This window comes from Pseudorca crassidens, chromosome 18, assembly GCF_039906515.1.
Source record: "Pseudorca crassidens isolate mPseCra1 chromosome 18, mPseCra1.hap1, whole genome shotgun sequence".
NCBI classification, from domain to species: domain Eukaryota; kingdom Metazoa; phylum Chordata; class Mammalia; order Artiodactyla; family Delphinidae; genus Pseudorca; species Pseudorca crassidens.
Genome location: NC_090313.1, coordinates 13,649,942 through 13,670,611, shown reverse-complemented (window position 1 = coordinate 13,670,611; position 20,670 = coordinate 13,649,942). Strand labels below are relative to the sequence as shown.

The 20,670-nt window shown below is 40.1% G+C and overlaps 1 protein-coding gene and 1 long non-coding RNA gene across 10 annotated transcripts in view; one reads left to right on the top strand and one right to left on the bottom strand.

Moving 5' to 3' along the window:
- The window catches only part of MBNL2 (muscleblind like splicing regulator 2), a 151,053-nt gene that overhangs the window by 97,927 nt on the left and 32,456 nt on the right, over positions 1 to 20,670 (top strand). For 4 of the 9 annotated variants that reach the window (XM_067712931.1, XM_067712932.1, XM_067712934.1 and 1 more), the window contains exons 4-7: positions 7,373 to 7,573; positions 10,662 to 10,925; positions 17,675 to 17,728; positions 18,360 to 18,513. In XM_067712931.1, coding sequence (XP_067569032.1) covers positions 7,373 to 7,573; positions 10,662 to 10,925; positions 17,675 to 17,728; positions 18,360 to 18,513 — 673 coding nt within the window. Of the gene's footprint in view, positions 1 to 7,372; positions 7,574 to 10,661; positions 10,926 to 17,674; positions 17,729 to 18,359; positions 18,514 to 19,227; positions 19,641 to 20,670 lie in introns of those variants that run through there. The other 5 variants (XM_067712937.1, XM_067712935.1, XM_067712936.1 and 2 more) reach the window with 2 other exon arrangements.
- The window catches only part of LOC137210886 (uncharacterized), an 88,327-nt gene continuing 79,923 nt past the window's right edge, over positions 12,267 to 20,670 (bottom strand). Inside the window, exon 5 of the long non-coding RNA XR_010936770.1 lies at positions 12,267 to 13,418. This is a non-coding gene — a long non-coding RNA (uncharacterized lncRNA). The remainder of the gene's footprint in view (positions 13,419 to 20,670) is intronic.

The window sequence follows — 20,670 nt, the reverse complement described above, 5'->3', positions numbered from 1 at the left end:
TCTGGGCTTTAGTGAATTTCGTTTACACTTGTAAATTTTTTGTCAAAAACAAGCTAATTTTTTAAAAAACAAAGCCAGTGAAGTGAGTGAAATTTTTTTTTAAAAAAGGTACATAAACAAGAGATGATTGTTTAAAAATCAGTCTTTATTGTATGAAAACTCTATGTCATTGAAAGATGCTAAATGAAAAGGGATAGCTACCAGGGAGTTACATTTTCTTGTTGTGCGTCCATGAGATGAGATGGGGAAGGTGGGGTTTGGTCCAGGAAGAGGGGAGAGAATCTGGGCAGATTGTTGGCAATTCTGCTTGTCTCCGGGTTTCTGCCCAAGAATAGCAGCACAAAGTAGCCAGGAACCAACTCTGCCCAGAGTAAAAAAAAAAAAGTGCAGGTGCAGGGGACTCCAAGATAAATCAGCTACAGTCTTGTGGGTGTAGACAGACTCAAGGAAAAGACAACATAAGATTCAGGCCCAGAGCATTATGATTTTGGATGAGGCAGGAAAGGCTGCCTGAAGGAAGTCCCAAATAAGTACATCCTAAAGGATGAGTAGGAGCTATCCTAGATGTAAGGACAACACAGGTAGAGTTCTGAACACATTAACACCAAATACAGGCGTTTAAGTGGATCTACTTAAAACCATTCACATGTATAATTTACGGTTCTCTTTATTGATACACACGTATAAATTATTTTATTAAATTACCTAAATGCTAAAATAATTTAATTATACATATTAAATGACATCTATGGGAATAAACTTAGAACCACCTAGGTCAACATAGCAACAGTGCATTATATCATTTTAATCATTCACTACTTATTTACTTAGAATTTGTAAGGATTGACCCTGGTACCCAATAATGGCAATGTTAATAAGAAAATTCCATTCCTGTTATAAACTATTAGTTGAATTTTCTTTGAAAGTTATGTTTATGTATTGTCTCATATATTAATTAGAAGACAATAATCACAATTACTCTATGAAGAAGGAATATTACACTTAAGTATTTTAATAGAGGTTTTTAAATTGCAAGAAAAATGAGAATGAAAAATGTAATAAACTTAAAAATCATTAACTCTACAAACAAATAACTTCAGAGTCTCAGGAACGAATTAGTGACCTAATACAAGGTAGTAGGCCAAATAATGGCCCTCAAAGGTACCTGGAAATGTAAATGTCACCTTACAAGGAAATAGGGTCTTTGCAGATGTGATTAAGCTAGGCATCTTGAGATGGGGAAATTCTCCTGGATTAAATGCAATCACAAGCATTCTTATAAGAGAGGCAGAGGGAGAGTTGACACACATACGGAAGAGGAGAAAGGCAATGTGCCCGTACAGGCAGAGACTGGAGTGATGTGGCCACTAACCAAGGGATGCCAGCAGCCACCAGAAAATGGAAGAGACGAAGAATGGATTCATCCCTAGAGCTTCCAGAGGGAATATGATCTTGCCAAAGCCTTGACTTTGGCCCAGTGAAACTGATTTCAGACTTACAGCCTCCAGAACTATGAAAGAATAAATGCATGTTGTTCAAGCCACCAGGTTTGTGTGAATTTGTTAGACCAGACACGGGAAATTAATACATGCAGAAATTGCTTAAGACAAAGAAATTGATAAACATAAAGTAGCCAGTATCCCTCCATTTTTAGGTTTCCTTCTTAGGTAAACTTCTCTAAAGAGCTATGCATATTTTTCCACTCCCTTTATCTCCCATCTCCCCTGAACCCATCCGCTGAAATCTCTCACCAGTGACCTCCATGTTGCTAAACCAATGGGCACTTCTGCTTTTATTGTACTCTTTCCACCTCTTAGTAACATGCAATCAATCTCTCCTTCGAGGAGCACCCCTCGCTCTCTGATCGTTCCTTCCTCTTCTGACTCCATTGCCCATTCTTTTCCTCTGTTATATGTTGAGGCTGCTATACACTGATGTTCCCAGTGCTGGACCGCTCTCTCATTTACCCTCTCCTTCATGGTCTCATCCATTTCTGAGGCTCTGAATCATCTACAGGCTGAGAACTCCCAAATGCACATTCCCAGTCCAAACCTCTCCTCTGAGTCCCAGGTTCAGGTATCCAGCTTCCTACTGGACTCACCTTCAAATTTCTCACAGGAACTTGACATGTTCAAGACCCATTTTTTTATTCTACTACACTTCCATCTCAGTATGTGCAACCAGCAGTTTCAAACCAAAACCAAGCAGATTCTCTCACATCCAGTTCATCAGCAAATCCTGTCATATGTGCCTTCAAGTCCATCTACTTCCTCTCCCAGCACCCTCGTCTGAGCCGCCAAGTATTTCAAAATACTTTATAAGCTGTTCCCTCCTAATCTCTCAAGTTCCACTCTTGCTTTCTTCCAATGTATCCTGCACACAGCAACCGGCATACAGTTGCCTTTAAACACATAAAGGCATCACATCACTCCCTTTCTTACAACCCTTCACCTTCCCATTTCACTGGAGACAAAGCCTAAACATGTAACCTTGACTTTATCTATAGTGTCATCTGTGATCATGTCCCTTCCCAGCTCACCAACTCATTCTGGGCCACTCTTCCTTTGTCCACTGAGACCAAACCAAACTTTCCGTTCTGTGAACACACAGAGCTCTTGTTTGCCTCCAGGCCTTTGCTTTTGCTGGAAGTTTCCTACTACTCTTCACGTTTTAACTTCATCTTATTCATAAGGACTCCAACTCTGTCCCCTGCGACCCACCACCAATCTCTGTCATTACCAGTGAGGCCTCCTCATTTCTGCTTATCCATAAAAATGAATTGTCATTTTATTTCTTTGTCCTTCCCCATTAGGGTTTAAGTTCAATAAATGTAGACACAGTGTTCTGGCACCATGTCTGTACCACCAATGAATATTTACTGAATGAATGAAAATGCAAACTGTTCTTTCCTCTTCTGTCTCAAATTCATTACATTTCAAAAGTCTCATTCACCTTATTCCTCCTACCAGTTTTTCTTTCTCCAATTCCTAACAGAGTGTAACAGCAATTCTTCCTTCCCTTCCCTTCCCTTCCCAGCACACTGCCCCCAACCCCTCACCTCCCACACAACCTTCCCACGTACACTCAAGATAAAGCAGCAGGTGGGTAGCCTCTAGTAGGACAGGGATTCAAGAGCCTATGCAATCCGGTCCTTGGGGGCAAGGTCTAGTGTTGAGTATTCTGTGCTCCAGAGATGCTTCCGGGAGTAAAGGGAGAAGGCTTAAGAGATGTCATGTTTTAGGCCTTTCAGTTTGAGTGCCAAATACCTACCCTTTGAAGTCAGAGCTTTCTAAATGTATGAGCTCTCACGCTCTTGTTTTAAAAAGTCAATTGACTACATTTTAGAGCCATAAAATACCTCAGGCCACTTAGTCATTCCTCCCCAGCCCTGATCTTCCTCGCCACTACAAAATATCAAAGAGCATGTGTGCACATGTGAGTGTGTGATCTCTGAACCCAGAGCTACTGCTGTAAGGTACTGAGAAGGAAGAGTGGAGAGAGAGAAACACAGGCAGGTGGGGTGAAGTCCAGAGCGAAGACGCCAAGACCGGCATTTCGGACATGATTTTCTTCCAGAAGACTCTCTGCAGCTCTTGTCCTCTGGCCTCTCTCAGTGCAGTTAGTGCTGAGAGACGAGGAGGACCAAATGGATCTCGTCTCAGACCACCTGGCAACAGCCCTCCTGCGGGAACCGCAGGGCCGCTTCTCCCAAGCCCTAGCTCGTGGCCTTCCAGGAGCAGAGTCACCTGCCCTTCTCTTAGCTACCAACTCAGACTCAAGTTCAGACATCAGCCTCAACTCCACCTGGAGACTTTAATTTGAATGCAGGATCTGAGACCCACTTTTCCAGGCAGCTGTTCAGAGCAGCCCTAACCTCCTGCCTGAGGGAGGCCCTGGCTGACGGTGGGACAAGGCTCCCCGCCGATGCTCACTCTGTACGCTTATGTCTGTAAGGGCAGCTCGTGTTTTTGTTCCCTCTTCTGTTTTAAGAAATTACCAACGAAATCTATAAGTGCAGAGGAGTAAAAACAGCCCCAGACTGGGAGCCAGGGGTCCTGGGTAGTTTGCCTTGACTCTGCCTCGGCAGCGCTGACCTTGGGGAATCCACGTGGTCTCTACTCTAAATTGCTTTCACCTGAACACTGTGCAGTTCTCGCTGCCACGCTTGCTTCTCGCGGGTATTGAGGAGATTAAAGAAGACAGTGTGTGAGAATGCTTTGAAAACAGCCGAACCTTTCACAGATGTAAGGTATTACTGTCAATGATGATAATAATAATAATATAGTGCCCATCTCTGAAAATTACCATAACTGTATTTTTTTACTATTCAACTTCAACAGAAAACACTCTAGACAAAAAAAGAGAAAATATCTAATTGAATCTATCTTCATAAAGCCTATGAACTTTTAACTTTCACATGAAAGAAAATACATACTTTCCCAACCTATATTTCAAAATAAAGAAGATATTTGCTATCATTTAGTAAGATTTTATACCTCTATTATTATATTGCTATCCTGACTACATTCCTGTTATAGAATCAATGGACAATTTGGGGGAAAAAACCTTTATTAATACTGATTTTTACACTACTAATGATAGCTGCTATTTCTTGCGTTCCAACCATGCGAAGTATTATAAGACAGAACTAACACCTTGCTCAGCCCAAGTCTTGAAACTAAGTAGTTTTACTTCCCTTCTGCAGATGAGAAAACTAAAGTTCAGAGAGGTTGATCTCCTGCCCAGGGTAAAGATTAATAACTGGCCGAGCTCAGGATTTTGAATTCCTGTCTCCCTTTGTCTAGTAATTGTGTTTTTACTTTTAAATAATACTCTCTGTGACCTATATTACAGCTAACATCAATAAAACGAACTGCAACGTTCCTTTTCGACCATTAAATTAGATGAACAAGGAACAAAATTTGGCTAATGGCGAGAGATTTGTTGATATGCAAAAAGGTTTTGGGAAATGGGTTTTGAGGTTCTGACAGCCCACTGACAGTCAAGGTACAACCTGAATGTGTGTCCCTACACTGACCCGGGCTTCAAATTATCTAAAAGGGAGGGAGGTTGGGAATTTGCTCCAACAGAAAGTCAAAAATGGAGATGTGGGGAGGGCTCTAATTTCTAAATGTTTACTTCAATCATTAGCCTCTAGATTAAATTATACTACTAGTACTGGTTTTTCCTAATATTTATTTTCACTCCTCATCTATGACAGTTGTCCCCAAACTGGGGTGCACATCAGATCATGTAGTAAGTTTTTTTTAATGCAAATCTCAAGGACCCTGCCCAGACATATTGAGTCAGAATTTGTGATATCTCTATTTATGAAATTCCCCTCAGGCATTTCTGATATAGCTGGTTCTTTGAATCACTGATCTGTTGTGATTTATGACCTTTCAGAATTGATTTTCTTAAATCCTAACATTATAGAGCCCTTATACCATTTAAATCACTTGGCTTCTTTTCAACAGTACTAAATTATAAAAGCTACAGTTACTGAAAACCACAACGTTCTATAATTATGACTCAAATGGGTTGAAAATGGAAAACATTCATGTATAAAACTCTGTAGAAAGTCAAGGAAGAAAAAAACTCCTAACTGCCGTCAATTTCCCATGTTAAGACCTCATGAAGCAACTTTCCCCCAAAGTGAATTTTATGTCGGAGCCATAAAGATCTAAGGGCCCCTCGTGAGAGTGCAGCAGCAGCCCTCTAAGACCATTAGAATCACCTCTTCCATCCCTCCCGCGACCAGCCACTTCAGTGAAGCCTTTCAGCCTCTCCAAGAACTCCCCGCACAAACTATCAATAATTCACTGCTTTCTAACATCATCGTTTGTAAAAGATATTTTTCCATTATTGCTGTCAACAAAAAACGTAATACACACAGATTATTATTTTTCCCATATGTTCAACAACTCAGAGCTATAAATAGACAACAAGAATGTTACCCACAATGTACAAATAGAGAAGTAGCATGACATGGCCAACCACATAGTTCAATATGAGAAAATTGCATTAACATGTGATTGCAAATACCTAAAATATCCTAAAAATAAATAGGGTAAAAGTCATCCAATAACTAAAAACAAACAAAACAAACAAAAACTATTCAGATCCAATTCAGTGCAAAGTTTATTCTAAGAAAAATCTTTAGCATCTTAAATTTTTAACATCAGCTCTTTGAAAGTGAAGCAAAAGTTTGTTGTTCTCTTAAATGTACATTTTTAACATTGGCTCTTTAAAAGTGAAGCCAATTCCCTGGTGGCGCAGTGGTTGAGAGTCCGCCTGCCGATGCAGGGGACGCGGGTTCGTGCCCCGGTCCGGGAGGATCCCGCGTGCCTCGGAGCGGCTGGGCCCGTGAGCCATGGCCGCTGAGCCTGCGTGTCCGGAGCCTGTGCTCCGCAACGGGAGAGACCACAACAGTGAGAGGCCCGCGTACCACAAAAAAAAAAAAAAAAAAAAGTGAAGCCAAGTTTGTTGTTCTCTTAAATGTGCATTATTTCCTTTCTGAAAGGCATATTTTCAGGTGAAGCTTTTGAAAACAATCATCCCGTCAACCCTCTAATATACTTCTTTTGGACACAGAGTATAGTGATCGAGAAGTTTAGTGAGGAACTCTATACCTTCATCACTGCTGCGTTGATTTTGTGACCTAGGAAACCAAAGCAACTTTTAATGGCCAATGGAAAAGTTCAAGCCCTTCTGTCCAACCTTTCAGGAAAGGAAGATTGGATCTAGACATAGTTGAGCTAGAGCAAGAAATAGCAGGTCTAGATGTAAGCTGCCTAAGAATTTTGGGGTTATATATGCTAGTGATAGAATACGGAAACATACTGGTAAATCCGAGCAAAATAAAATACCAAATAATCCCCACTTTTTGAGAGTGTATAAACTTGGTCAGTCTGAAAATCAGTCTATAGTCAAGTGTTTTTCTTTCTTCCTCTCCCTTTGAGAGACACGTAGGAGAAATCAAAGATTATGAGTCAGCATTCCCTAAGTTTTACTGCCTTCTTGTTGTAACATTCAATAGTTTGGAATGATGAGCAATTAGGGTGAACTTATTCTTTTCTTGAGAACACTTTCATGGGAATAAAAGTTTCACCTGGTCCCTGTAGTTAGGTTTCTATGATGTTCTCCCATGTGTTTGTATGGTTTGGGGAAGAGAGGATCTGTATGGACTTCATTTTTATTAAGCAAAAAACAGAGAAGCTTAATGAATTTTCACAGTTCAGCATGGATCTATGCAATTAACATAAAGAGTCTTGTATGCAATGAATGAATTTTGCTCAAATGACACTTGCTGGTGATTTTTAAAAGTTTTATTCTAAAGGAATCTTTGTCTTGTGTTATCTTCCTTTAACAGCCCACTTTTCCTGTAGGTCCCGCAATAGGGACAAATACGGCGATTAGCTTTGCTCCTTACTTAGCACCGGTAACCCCTGGAGTTGGGTTAGTCCCAACGGAAATTCTACCCACCACACCTGTTATTGTTCCCGGAAGTCCACCTGTCACTGTTCCGGGCTCAACTGCAACTCAGAAACTTCTCAGGACTGACAAACTGGAGGTACTTCAATTATATTTGTGGTTTGAGATGCATTTGTGGTAGAACTATACCTCTGTGTAAGTGAATGCTTGTAAGATATTAATTCAGTCTTGCAAAACCACCATGCACACACATTCACCTAAAAGGCATGCATTCATAATTCTATTGTTTGAATTTAAGGTCAAGTATAAAGGAAATTAGTCTGTGGGAAAAGAATAAGTTTAATACAAACAAAAATCTGTTGTGTGGAATGTGTGTTCAGGGGCAAAATATGTAATGACCAGTGGAACATTGAATCAATCACTATGCAGGCCACGAAGATGGCTCCCAAGGGCTCCAGCTGTTCCAGGCGTGAACCTTTGCTGGATCCTGGAAAGGTCTGGTAACGGGCAGGTTAGGAGGCCAGCAGCCAGGACAAGGGGGACACTCAGGGACAGGGGTGGGAGGACGTAGGACTGTGACTACTGACCAAGCAGTATGATCATATTTCAGTATTTGAAGAACTAGTATGGCTGCTCTAGCATGTTCCAGGATATCAGCCCCAGTTATGTATAGGTAAACGGGGAACTGGAGCCTGGGAAAATCTAATTACTGATTTGGGATATTTTCTTTAACTTAAATTCAAGTGATCTACAAAAGTCAAGAAAACACAGACTTAGAGAACAAACTTATAGTTACCAGTGGGGGAAGGGTGGGGGGAAGGGATAGTTAGGGAGTTTGGGGTTGACATGTACGCACTGCTATATTTAAAATGGATAACCAACAAGGACCTACTGTATAGCACAGGGAACTCTGCTCAATATTATATAACAACCTAAATGGGGAAAGAATTTGAAAAAGAATAGATACATGTGTATGTATAACTGAATCACTTTGCCGTACACCTGAAACTATCACAACATTGTCAATCAACTATACTCCAATATAAAATAAAAAGTTTAAAAATTCATATATTTATAAAACATAATTCTTAAGTCATGAGTCAAACCAGCTCACCTGTACTTTACTAGGTAAAATTTCTCTTTAATCAGTTAGGGCATTCATCCATTTATCTTAACTACTGTATCCTATGACATTTAATAGAGCATTTTATATGGGTGTGTAAAGAGTCTGACAGATTTTTCAAAGAGTTCCTTTAATCCAACCATCAGTTAGTTGTTAGGTGATATATATGTATGGTTAGGATGTACACTGTGCTTTATCTTGGATCATTTGAGAATGTTCTTTCAATGAGCATTTGTTTAAATATTTATCCAATAAATATTGAAAATGATAAAATGCTGCCTAATATCAGCTTCCATCTGGAGTATATAGATCCCCAAATGAAAAGACAATAAACTCCATCGCTACTGTTTTGATCAAGACTAACCCTGTGAATACTGAACAGACCTTTCATGGGACTGGAAAAGTGTTTGGGGCTCCACCTGGTGGACCCATGAAGGTTTCGTGTTCAGTACGTGACCGTGTGGTTTAGAAAACAAATTAAATCAGCTGAGTTGGGAACAAGTTGTCCTTCCCAACAGGATTGGTAGACAAAGACATATGTAAAACTGATTCACGAGGACTTTAGCAAAGCAGCTTGCAATTCATTTCAAACCAGGAATGAAGTCAGCTGCACACAGAGCCCCTTGGTAAATGCCTGATGGCTACTCTACACCCCAATGCAGTCTTAGCCTGGAGTCATTCCACTTACAGAGGGAGGCATACTCAGAATCTGTGGGAACAGTTTAGTAATTTTTATTTTGTACATTTTATGAGCTAAAGATGGAATGTTGGATAATATCCAAAGTAGAATGAAACAATTAAAAATTTTGTGATTTATCTGTTTACCCTTTAAACTCGCTTGGTCACTGGTCAGTGAAACTGTATTTCCCAAGTACTTTTGACTCTCACAAGGCTCAAATGTCATGTCAGTGACCCTTCCTGTAATGTCACTAATGATAAAGATGTGAACCACCACTTGAGCACATCAACTTTGGATGTGGAGCCTGAGAAGAAAATAACTTACAATTTTACTAGTAATTCTTCCCTGATAATGATATTTATAAATATAAGTATTATGTATATATGTTATTTGTGTTACTTGACGTTATCGGTATTTAGGGCAAGGTTAAGAATACTCTTTAAATTCCAAAGAAAATTTTCTTTAAACAGTAAACTCCTGATCCACGAGAATTCTCAGAGGATGGAGCATTGCAGTTACTTGAGATTTCAGGATAATTAAGGATTAAGGAATAAAAAAAGAAACAATACATCAACACTTCAAACTCTATTCTACTTCCCGCCTTTTACTTCTTTCCCTTTATCTCTTCCCATATTTCCCTCCGTTTTATTTTGTATTTTTACCTTCTTTCTGTGCTGTCAGAAATAATAATATTGTGACTTAAATGAAAGTTTTGGTGTCTTAGATATCGTAGTTCTTCTAATTTATGAGTATAAGCATACATCAGCTTTATGGAGCAGGACAGACCTATGGGAAAACGGGAGTATTCACGTTCACTCCAGCCCCACTCCCCATCCTCAGAGAGGAGAAACAAGTTCGTCACGTCGCCTTGTTCTTTTAGCAGTTGTGCAGCAATGACCTTGTGGCTTGATCTTTGGTGAAATAATCCCTCCATGTAAAATCCCTGTAAAATCCCAGAGTTGTCAGAGTAGATGTGGCTATATATAGACGTCCAAATTTTATATACATGTGTGTGTATATATATATACACACACATGTATATAAAATCTCCAAATTACTATATATATATATAAAATATTCTTTCTTTCCTTCCTTCCCTCCCTCCCTCCCTCCTTTCCTTCTCTAAATAAATAAATAAATCCCAAGAACAATGGGGGCCTTGTTGATTTAACTGCAGATTTTGACTTTCTTAATATAGATTCTCACCCCAGAAAAGAGGGGGAAGTAAAACTCAAATTATTTTGCCCGGGATTCCAGTTACTTGAGTCCTGGATAATCGAATGTTTATCCATTAAAAGAAAGGAAAGGCATTTATTCCTTTTCTTTTTTTTTTTTTTTTTTACATCGTGCCTGCGCTCGCAGAGGTAGTTCCCGGCGGCCCTGGGGCCTCCTTCTGCATCGTGTGCTCTTCTCCCCATGTCCTAGGTCTGCAGGGAGTTCCAGCGAGGAAACTGTGCCCGGGGAGAGACTGACTGCCGCTTTGCACACCCCGCTGACAGCACCATGATCGACACAAACGACAACACCGTAACCGTTTGTATGGATTACATAAAGGGGCGTTGCATGAGGGAGAAATGCAAATATTTTCACCCTCCTGCACACTTGCAGGCCAAAATCAAAGCTGCGCAGCACCAAGCCAACCAGGCCGCGGTGGCCGCCCAGGCAGCCGCGGCCGCGGCCACAGTCATGGTAAGTGGGGCGCGCGCGCCGCGCACCTTCCCCGGCCCGCGAGCCCGGAGCCGCGCCTTCCGCGCGGGGACGCGCACGCTCCCCAGACCGCTGGGAGCGGGGGACGGCTGCTGTTCCCGCTGCTCCGCTGCCTACGTCCTGTCTCGGTTGCCCCCGTTTTGTTTTGTTTTGTTCTGTTCTGTCCCTCCCTCCTTCCCTTCTGCAGCACAATAAGTAAATCTCTCAGGCGGGCGCAGGGAACGCGGGGCGGGTGCGAGCGCCCTTCCCCACGCCCAGTTCTGCTCGGAGACCTGACACGGGCGGGACCGGCCCGGGCTCCTCGCAGAGCGGGAAGGACCAGGGAGGCGGCCCAGAAACAGAGAGAGACAGACAGACAGAGACAGAGAGAGAGGGAAACAGGGCGGGAGGCCTGCGGCGGCTGCTGCGCATCAGCCGCAGCGCTCCCGAGACGGCAGTCCGGAGCCAGGAGCCCTCGGCCGGCGGCCCCCGCTGCCCGGCTTTTCCCTACCCCCATCTTTTGTCCCTCTTCTGTCACTTATCACAAAGGCTACGCTGCGAACTCTCTCTCCCTAAACGAAATTTTATGCAGAACATCAAGTCATGAAACAGCTGAAGATGGAGCTGTAGGGCTGGTGCTTGGAAAAAAAAAAAGAAGTCCTGGAACCCAGCCTCAGGTCCCTGAGTCACTGTCCTGTCTCAGGCCCCACCCCAGACCTTTGGGCTCTGAATACAAATTTTAAAATATCCCCAGGTGTTTTGTATACACAGTAACATTTGAGAAGCCCCTACCTAGAACACTTAAATTTAGCTGTATTCTGGGATTACCTGAGGGATCTTGAAAGGTTCTAACATCAGTCCCTTCCCCCAAGTTTCTTATTTAATTAGTTTGGATGTGGCCTGGGCAGGGGCTTGCTTTCTTTATTCTTTCTTTCTTTCTTTCTTTAGAAGCTCCCAGTTGATCCCAGTGTGCAGCAAAGTTTGAGAACCACTGCACTGGCCTGTAGAATTAATTTGTTTTCATGTGAGATCTCTGGCTTGACAGAAGTCTGTTTTAATATATGATAGGCACTGGGCATCCATTCATTCAAAACATATGAGACCTGCCGTGCATCAGGCACTTGCCGGCTGGAAAAAATAAATTAGGCAGCTTTCCTTGCCCTCGGGGAGCTTGGAGTTTAGTGGCAGTGATACTGCTCCTCCATGACACAATGGAAATGCATAATGGGGTCCAGGGTGGAGGGGGGCAGGAAAGACTCAGTGGCCAGTCATCCCTCGAGAAAGATAGATATGGCTTCAGATACGAAAGGTATAGTTTAAAACACATTGTTCTAACTAGCGACCACCACTTCATACACTAATGCCTGATCAGAATGCAAGGGTAGCTGTTATACACCAAGTTCATATTACTCAACATTCTTTCCACAATTTTTTTTGTTTAGAGAACGATTCATTTTATTTTATTTTATATTTTTAGAGAATGATTCGTTTTATTTTTTATTATTTTTGGCCACACCACGCAGCTTTCAGGACCTTAGTTCCCTGACCAGGGATTGAACCTGGGCCCTCGGCATGAAAGCACAGAGTCCCAAACACCAGACCGCCAGGGAATTCCCTCCACAAACTTTTATAAGGCCTGGCCCAGTGACAAGCAACAGGGATGCAGAGAGGAAGGCACAGAGCCTGCCCTTAACGTCATCACCGCTTAGTGTGGCCTGTGTGCTTATTCACACCTTTCCAATCTCAGCTTATTCCCAAGTATCTTGAGCACTGAGTCCTTCATCTCTCTCACTGTTTCTTCTCAGAGTCCTTGTCCCTTTAGTGTTTTTTCATCACTGGACATAACAGTGATTTTTCTGTGAGTTTCTATATATGTGGGAATGTATGCATCCACATGAGAGAGTCAGGACAATATAGATAAATTCTCCCCTTTTTGTTCTCATAAAAGAGTGGTTTTCAAAACTGATTATAATTAGGTGCAGGGGGTGAGGGACCTGTAGGGGAGATGAGAATAAATTGGTCACTTAATGCTGATGAAAAAGGAATTCTTTTAGAGAGCAAATGAGGTCTTCTATACACTTCTGCAGTGTGGAATCCATCTTCATCCACTTAGTGAAGATCTCATCCTACCGAGAAGTAAAATGTTTTTCATTGTAATCATTCTTTCAGGCCAGCCCAAATTTATTCTAACTGGTGTGTTGATCGTTGGGCACAAAGAACACGTTTTTACCTTAAGCGAATGTTATAAATCATAACTAGGTATCAAGGATACCCCCAAGGCTAGTTAGAACTCTGGCTGCAAGAGACAAAAACTTCACTAGATCATTTAGTGCCCTCCAAGGGAGGAGAGGTAAAATAGGGCTCAGGGGTAGATGGATCCGGAAACTTGAAAACCAGTAGGTCTCTCTCTTTTCTTTTTTTCTGCTTCTCTTGGTATATCAGCTCCATTCTCTAAGATCAGCTTCTCCAAACAACACTGGCCATGGCTTTGGACACCTGTAGGGACACATTCTTACATTTCCTGACAAGAGACAAAAATAGTATCTATACCATCTCTAATTAGGAACAAAAAAATGAGCCACCAGGGTCATTTTGGTGGTTGTCCTGTGGTGAGAGTAATAGCATGCCGTGATTGGCTCAGCCCAGATCACGATGGCCATCTCTGGCCACTGGGATATGAGATGAGGTTCTGGGACTATGAAAAACTTAGTCCCTATACCTCAAATACCTGTTAAATACAAGAAAACACTGGTACTAATAGTGACCTTTACAGCTGAGCCCTGAATTTATCTGAGCCTTGATTTATCTGGCTGTTACCTAGAAGTACCAGTTCTAACATCTGCAGTCAGTATGTTCTTCAATCACTGAAGGAACAGTGCACCTAGAATATGTCAATGGTAGATGACCTGGGTTGATGGAGATAAGAGAAGAAATGGCCATTTACACAAACAGCCCGGTATCTTTAAAGCAAGATTCGACTCCTCTATGTGCCTTTCTGTGCATTTTCACATCATTTTCATCAAGATGCACAGACCTTGTTGCAGTGGATGTCAGTATATTTAGTTACCATAGTTTCCTAGATTGTTACCCTGTGCCCAGATTTGGAGTTCTGATACTTCAGGTGATCTTGCAACACCGTCAAAGACAACCCAAAGGAATGTAGTTTCAGAACAAAAGCGTCAGCTTCTTTCTGACAATGACATGAAAATTACTGAATCTGTCATGTCTTTTTAGTTGAAGTGAGAGGCTCATTTGAAACCAGTCTAGTTGCAGTTGGATGAAGTCAAAGTATTCTTATTCTCATAGCAAGATTACTCGGTACACTGAAGAAAAACTATTATTTCCTTATTTAAAAGAACAAATGGGAGTGATGATTGCAGTCAGAAGATATTAGTATTCCATTCACCTGGGTTCCATATCTGAACACCAAGAATTTCTGTAGTGCAATTTTTATTATTGTCCGGGATTTCCCCTTCTCTGGATTAACTGGACCCTGAAAAGGAATCTAAAGCTTTGATTCCAGAAAAAGAGACATCTCTTTCCTTTAGAGCCTTATTCTTTTGCACTGCCTCTTAAAACATGAGCATCATCCTCATCAGAATTTTTCAAATGTAAAAATAAGCCAGACAGAGCTTCTCTTTGGTAATTTTAACACAAAGGTATCTGATCTTCAGGTCAGCAGTCCTTCTTCACACACACACCAAAATGGGGCTACACCAGGAGATACTTATTTTGTAAAAGGAAACAGGACCAGCTGCCATCAGCTAGATAAGTTTCAGTTGTTCAAGAAAACATGTACGGGAACTTTGAATCCCATCCTACTTGTCCACATCCTTTTCTTCCACATTCGAGTGGCAGCTCTGATTACTGTCGTCAGCATTTCCTGGCTCCTCAGGTTTGGTCTTTGCCTCTAATGCCGGGCCCTTGGTTGGCTTGCCTTGGCTTGAAGTTGGCTTGCTCCTTGATGCAGAAAATGAAAAGCCTGGCTGTAGGTATATAAGGCTGGAGAAAGCCCAGAGGGGGCAAAGGATCAGAAATGTTGGTGAAGCCAGCAAGAATGGGTGCCCAGTGCCTGGCACACAGTAGGGGCTCAATTAAAGAGAACCTCGTTCTCTGCATAGGTGCCTAAGGAAGCTCCCAAGATGCACCGGGCTTGGGGATCGCTCAGGTCTATTTTAAGCCTGAAGATCTTTCAATATAGGTAAACATATGCCTGCAGCCACATAATACCCTCTAAAACAGAACATCTGTGTACTACAAAGCCACATTAGAACATGATTATTCATCCATACAGTTTTTTAAAAACATTCTACCCATGTGCTTCAAAGTGTGAGGTGGGCAAGATATTAATATGTACACTCGACCCTCCAAGACCTTAGTGTTTCCTTGAAGAGACAAGATATTTGCATTTAGTAAAGAAAACCCCAAATAAGGAGTGGTAGAAAGGGAAATGCAATCACTGTCCAGCTCAGTTTAGGGCTCTCAGCTTCTTTAAATTCCTAGTTTATTATAATTTCTGTCAAAATTGCATTTCATCAAACTAAGATTGGAAAAAAAGAGAACATTAACCTTTCAGGTGTCGATCCTAAGGAGAACTATTTAATATTTCTTTTTTCTACTTGGAGACTTCATTAAATGATGCTCTGTTACATCAAAATTTTGCTCATAAATACCAGCCTGTGGAGACATAATCACTCTTCTAGTTAGCAAATCAGAAAAGATCAACCCAATAGCAGATTTGTTCTATAACTCACAGACTGGAAAAGTGAAGGAAAGAATTGAAACCAGAAAGTTGAGGCCAAAATGATTTTGGGTTTAACCATCCAGTTAATGTTGTTAGTGTACTCTATGAGAACAGGCTATGCAGCTTTATGTAGTTAGTACAGACTAATACAAGCAAAAATTTTTTTAATTTTTAAAAATTGCATTATCTAGCAGTGTAAAACTATACAGGAATGAAAGATTTTAAACAAAAATGGTGTCATGAAAGTTACATCATGGCAAACTGACATTTGAGGAAAGAATATTCAAAGAAGCTTTCTCATTGTGAAGCTTGTTGGGTTTTGAAAATGTTCACAATTCTGCCTGAAGAACGATGATTTCATATTATGTGATGGCCTCTATCCAGACTGCCTTCCAAAGCAGCTTCTCCACTGGCCATTCTAAGCCTCTCCTCTATCTATAGTCCTTTCCGCTTTACTGCTAGTCTCCACCCCGCTCCACCCTTAGCTCTTTCCTTTACCTCCTATCACCTCCATACTTTTAATCCTGAGTCTTCAAATGATGATGAACCGCTCTTTATTGGCCAAGGAAGATACCATTCATTGTTTCCCATTTTGAGGGTTAAATACTATCCCATTTTCTTTCAAATGCCATAGCTGTAACTCGGAACTTTAAAACATTTTGTATTTATTGTGCAAACCTTAGGGATTTACCTATTGTGCTAAACATAGAAAATGGGTATTTCATTTCTTTTGTTTGCATTGGAGCTATTCCTTTGAATTTCTTTATTTTCATAGAATTCCATCATAAAATTTTTAGATTTTTTTTTACAACAGTTATCAAGGAACAGGAAAATTTTTTCATCATGGTCTAAATCAATATTTATTATTATTTCAGCTGTTTAAATGAAACTATCTGCCCACAAGTATGGTTATAAGTTAAAGATATTATTTGACTTCTAATAGTCCAAGCAGTTCTTTGCTCTTTTAGCTGTTTGCTATTTTTAGCTATTGTACTTGTTCTAGCCAAGAGTTTCCCACATCTCATTAACTGGGTTGGTCACTGATTATACTTAAAAGTACGACTAGAATTATTAAGTATAAATTATTTTGATACCTGAGGACACTAAATACCCGTTAAAGGGTATTTTCTTAGTGTAATCTGGTAAGTTGTTCGCGATAAATTGAATTAAAATTTCAAATGTGGTGGAAAACAGAATGGATGATAAGTTAGTCATTAGAAACCATATGATGGAATAAAAGCAGGACATTTGAGAAACCTACCATGCAAATTCAAAACCTGTTAAGCTTGGAACCTTATTCCACGTTACCAGATCCACACTAGCAAAGTGAAGAGAAAAACTGAGACAATTATCCACATAATTCAGACAAAAAAATTAAGATCCAAACCCAAACAGTTTTGCCTAAATAATCTTGTGTTTGAATATTTTTTTGCCTGAATTGTTTGTCTCAGTTTGCCGCTTCATTTTGTTAGGCTAGATCTTCATTAAAAATTATTTTTATAAAAGTTAAAGATATTATCTTTTTTTTCAACTTGGATCTTATAACTTGGATGTTATACGTAGTGCATTCATTGTTTTATATTTGAAAACTAACTTATCAGAAGTTCTTCAATCCTGTGGCCCTTAAAAGTTTTGCATTTTTTTCTGAAGCAATGTAAAAAATGCTTATGGTGTGTATGCAAGCTGCTGTTTTAATTAACTTTCCTGAATTTCAAACATCTATATTTTACTCTCTTATATGCTTTTAACTAAGGTATAGTAGATGCATTTTTGCTTCAATACTAATTTAAGGTGTAATATTCATTTCTTTAGAGAACATTTTTGTTGTTGTGCATGCCTAGTGTTTTGTACGTTGTATATTGCATTCAGAATATTTTTTTCCTTCTCACCTATCCACAATGCAATGCCGTTCCCATGATGCACCTCTGCTTGCTGTTTACCTGTATGTTAATTCGCTTGAATCCCATTGGCCCACTGCCATCATGTGCTCGCTGCCTGTTATTAAAAGACTCAGTCGACTGCCAAAGCAATGAAGCGACCTCTCGAAGCATCTGTAGACCTGGTACTTTGACCTTTCACCTTTCGCTTTGCATGTAGCTTTTCAGAGAACCATCTGAGATTTGTATTACTTGTAAAATATTGGTTGCAAACAATCATTATTATTAATTAATGAAAAAAATTCAATAAGGTGTTTAGCCATCTCATTTTCATATGTAATATGTGGAATAAATTAATCCTAACAAATTTTAATACCTTTTCCAAAAGAGTGAAGCAAATTTAAATTACTTGGCTTGGAAAAATGCTCATTATAATTCTAATTAACCTTTAAATTCAAGAAATTGCCACTTTGTTAAGGAAAAGAATAGGTATTAATAATAACACAAATGCTTCCTTCCCCCCTTAGACTAGTTTAACTCATTTTAAAAGCTGAAGTCATTTTTCGTTGTTGTTGCTTGATAGCTTTTCTTTTCCTTAGTTAAGATGCTACCGTTTTGGATTACAGAAATCATGCTTTGCTCTCGGTAACAAACTCTCACTCATTCGACTTTGCCGCTGTTTAAATTAAGGTGCATGGCAGACGCATCTCCTTAGCTGTCATTTTTTAAAAGTATGCTGCAGTTGATGATCTCTGTGGACGCTGAAGGTGTGCTCACTTTGAGTTACACGTATCTTATCCACTTCCTCCCTTACAGGCCTTTCCTCCTGGTGCTCTTCATCCTTTACCAAAGAGACAAGCACTTGAAAAAAGCAACGGTGCCAGCACCGTCTTTAATCCCAGCGTCTTGCACTACCAGCAGGCTCTCACCAGTGCACAGCTGCAGCAACACACGGCATTCATTCCGACAGGTACGTGCCCTGACAGTTCCAAGTCCTGTGTCCGTGTGCCCTCCGGTCATGTGCTTTCTTCTCATTCCTTTAAGCTGTTTGGTGGCATCTAGTTTGCTTTTAAAGGTACGATAAATACAGCCTGAAACTCATCATTGTCCTAGCTATCTAGATAATTTACCTTGCTTGGGACAATAGCTAAAGACTGTTAGGATTCTAAAGCCAAATATTTTATAGAGTTAAGTGACAGTTTGAACCCGTGAGAAGCAAACAGCAGTTAGGGCTTTTGGTTTCTTGTGTTTACACAAGCTGTGTAAAAATTGTTTATGTAAGTAAGACCTCTTATGTGTGACAATTGAAATTTGTCATTAACCCTGAATGACCTAAAAATAGCAATTCCAGTAAATACTAACCTTTTTTTTTCCTATTCCTATTCAGAGCACTAAACAAAACAAAACAAAACAAACAAACAAAAAGAGAGGCTTTTCAAATTAAAGCAAACATCTACTCCTATTTTTACATCCATTCTATCTCTTTTGCCATCCTTCTCAACTTCCACCAAGTTCACAAATATAGAGAACTCTTATCCTCAGTTTCTAAGCCAATGCCTGATAATATTAGGTGCTAAGGTGCTTTAACTCTGTCATCCTACTAAGAAATGAATTCTGTTAATCACAGAACCTTGAAGTTTAAAGGATTCTTAGTGATCTCCTCATCCAATTGATTGTTTTACAGATGAGAAAGCTGAGGCCCCCTAAATGTGCAGTGACTTCCCAAGGTGGCACTACTAAAGAGAAAAAGACCTAGAACCCAGTTTCCCTGTGACCAGCTCGATGTACATGACATGACACCAGCCAGCCTCCATAGGCAGAGGCCAGAGTCCTCCTTTAGAGCCTGGCATAAAACATCAGATAAAAGTGAAGAAACAAGAGTACAATGCACGCCAACCCTCCTCTGTTTTTTTACCCACAATGCATGCCAACCCTCTGTTTTTTTACCCACCTTCCTGACCACAGACCTACATACACCATACACAAACACAAAGAGTCACCATAAATGACTGGGGTTTTGACCTTTTAGTCTGAGCTAAAGGAAGGGATAACATTTGCAAAATAAAATTTGCTGGAATGTCAAAAATAAAAAAAGAACCACGGAGTGACTTAGGCTTTAGTGAGAAGGCTGTCCATTGAGTTCTTAGTTTGAAGTCAAAATTTTCAGCCTATGACAGTGACTTGAAGGTCAATATAGGTGAATAACAATTTTATCAAAAAAAAAAAAAAAGCATATTGATCCCAATCCACACGGGTGGACTTTTCACGTTTGTTATCTATTTTCTTAAATCCTGTAGCATATCAGGAATTAACATAGGAGGGAGCTGAATAAATATTTCTATCCTATTCTTTATATAAAATCTACACTTTGAAATGAATTATTAACCTAACAATATTTATATTGTAGTAAAAAATATAAATTACATTAGTAAAGTGGTTCTTAGTATATAGTTTTCTTATTTTAGTTCTGCTCTTCTCTTAAAATAAATAGACTCATAGACCTGTAGAATGTGTCTCCAAATCAGTAATTATTGGGGCTTCAATCTTGTCCTATTACAACCTTAATTAGTGACATTTCAGTACAGTTATAGCACAGCAGTGATTGTACTTGTAATCCACTTGATATAGCATGTTTATAAAATAATTACTAGAAGGTAAACTTATCTGAAGGCCCTGTGTGATTTCTACAAGTGTCATATTTGATAGACCTTGTCACTAGATATTTTAAGAGAAAAAAATTGTGGAAGAATATACTGAGTGGAAAAACAGAAAAGGACAAGTCTGTTTCTGAAGACTGGGTAGTAATGCCACTACCATTTCCTGGGAATGCCTCTGAAACCCTGGAGCTAAGCCATGCAAAAGGCTGAAGGCCTCTAACTCATATTAACACTTCAATTCAATAATGACTGACTTGTTAAATCACTGGAAGAATTCTCATTTAAAAATATTTCACCTGGAAACCATTTAAAGACTTCCAAAGCAAGAACGAATAACGTCCCATTTGCAATGGCCTGATTATAGTTGATGAAATGCTTGTATTGAGGACCCAAAGGCTGTTCTGGGTGCTGTGGTTGTGCACTTCCGCCCCCTGCTGGACTCTTTAAGAACTGTTCAAGTGTGTCCAGCA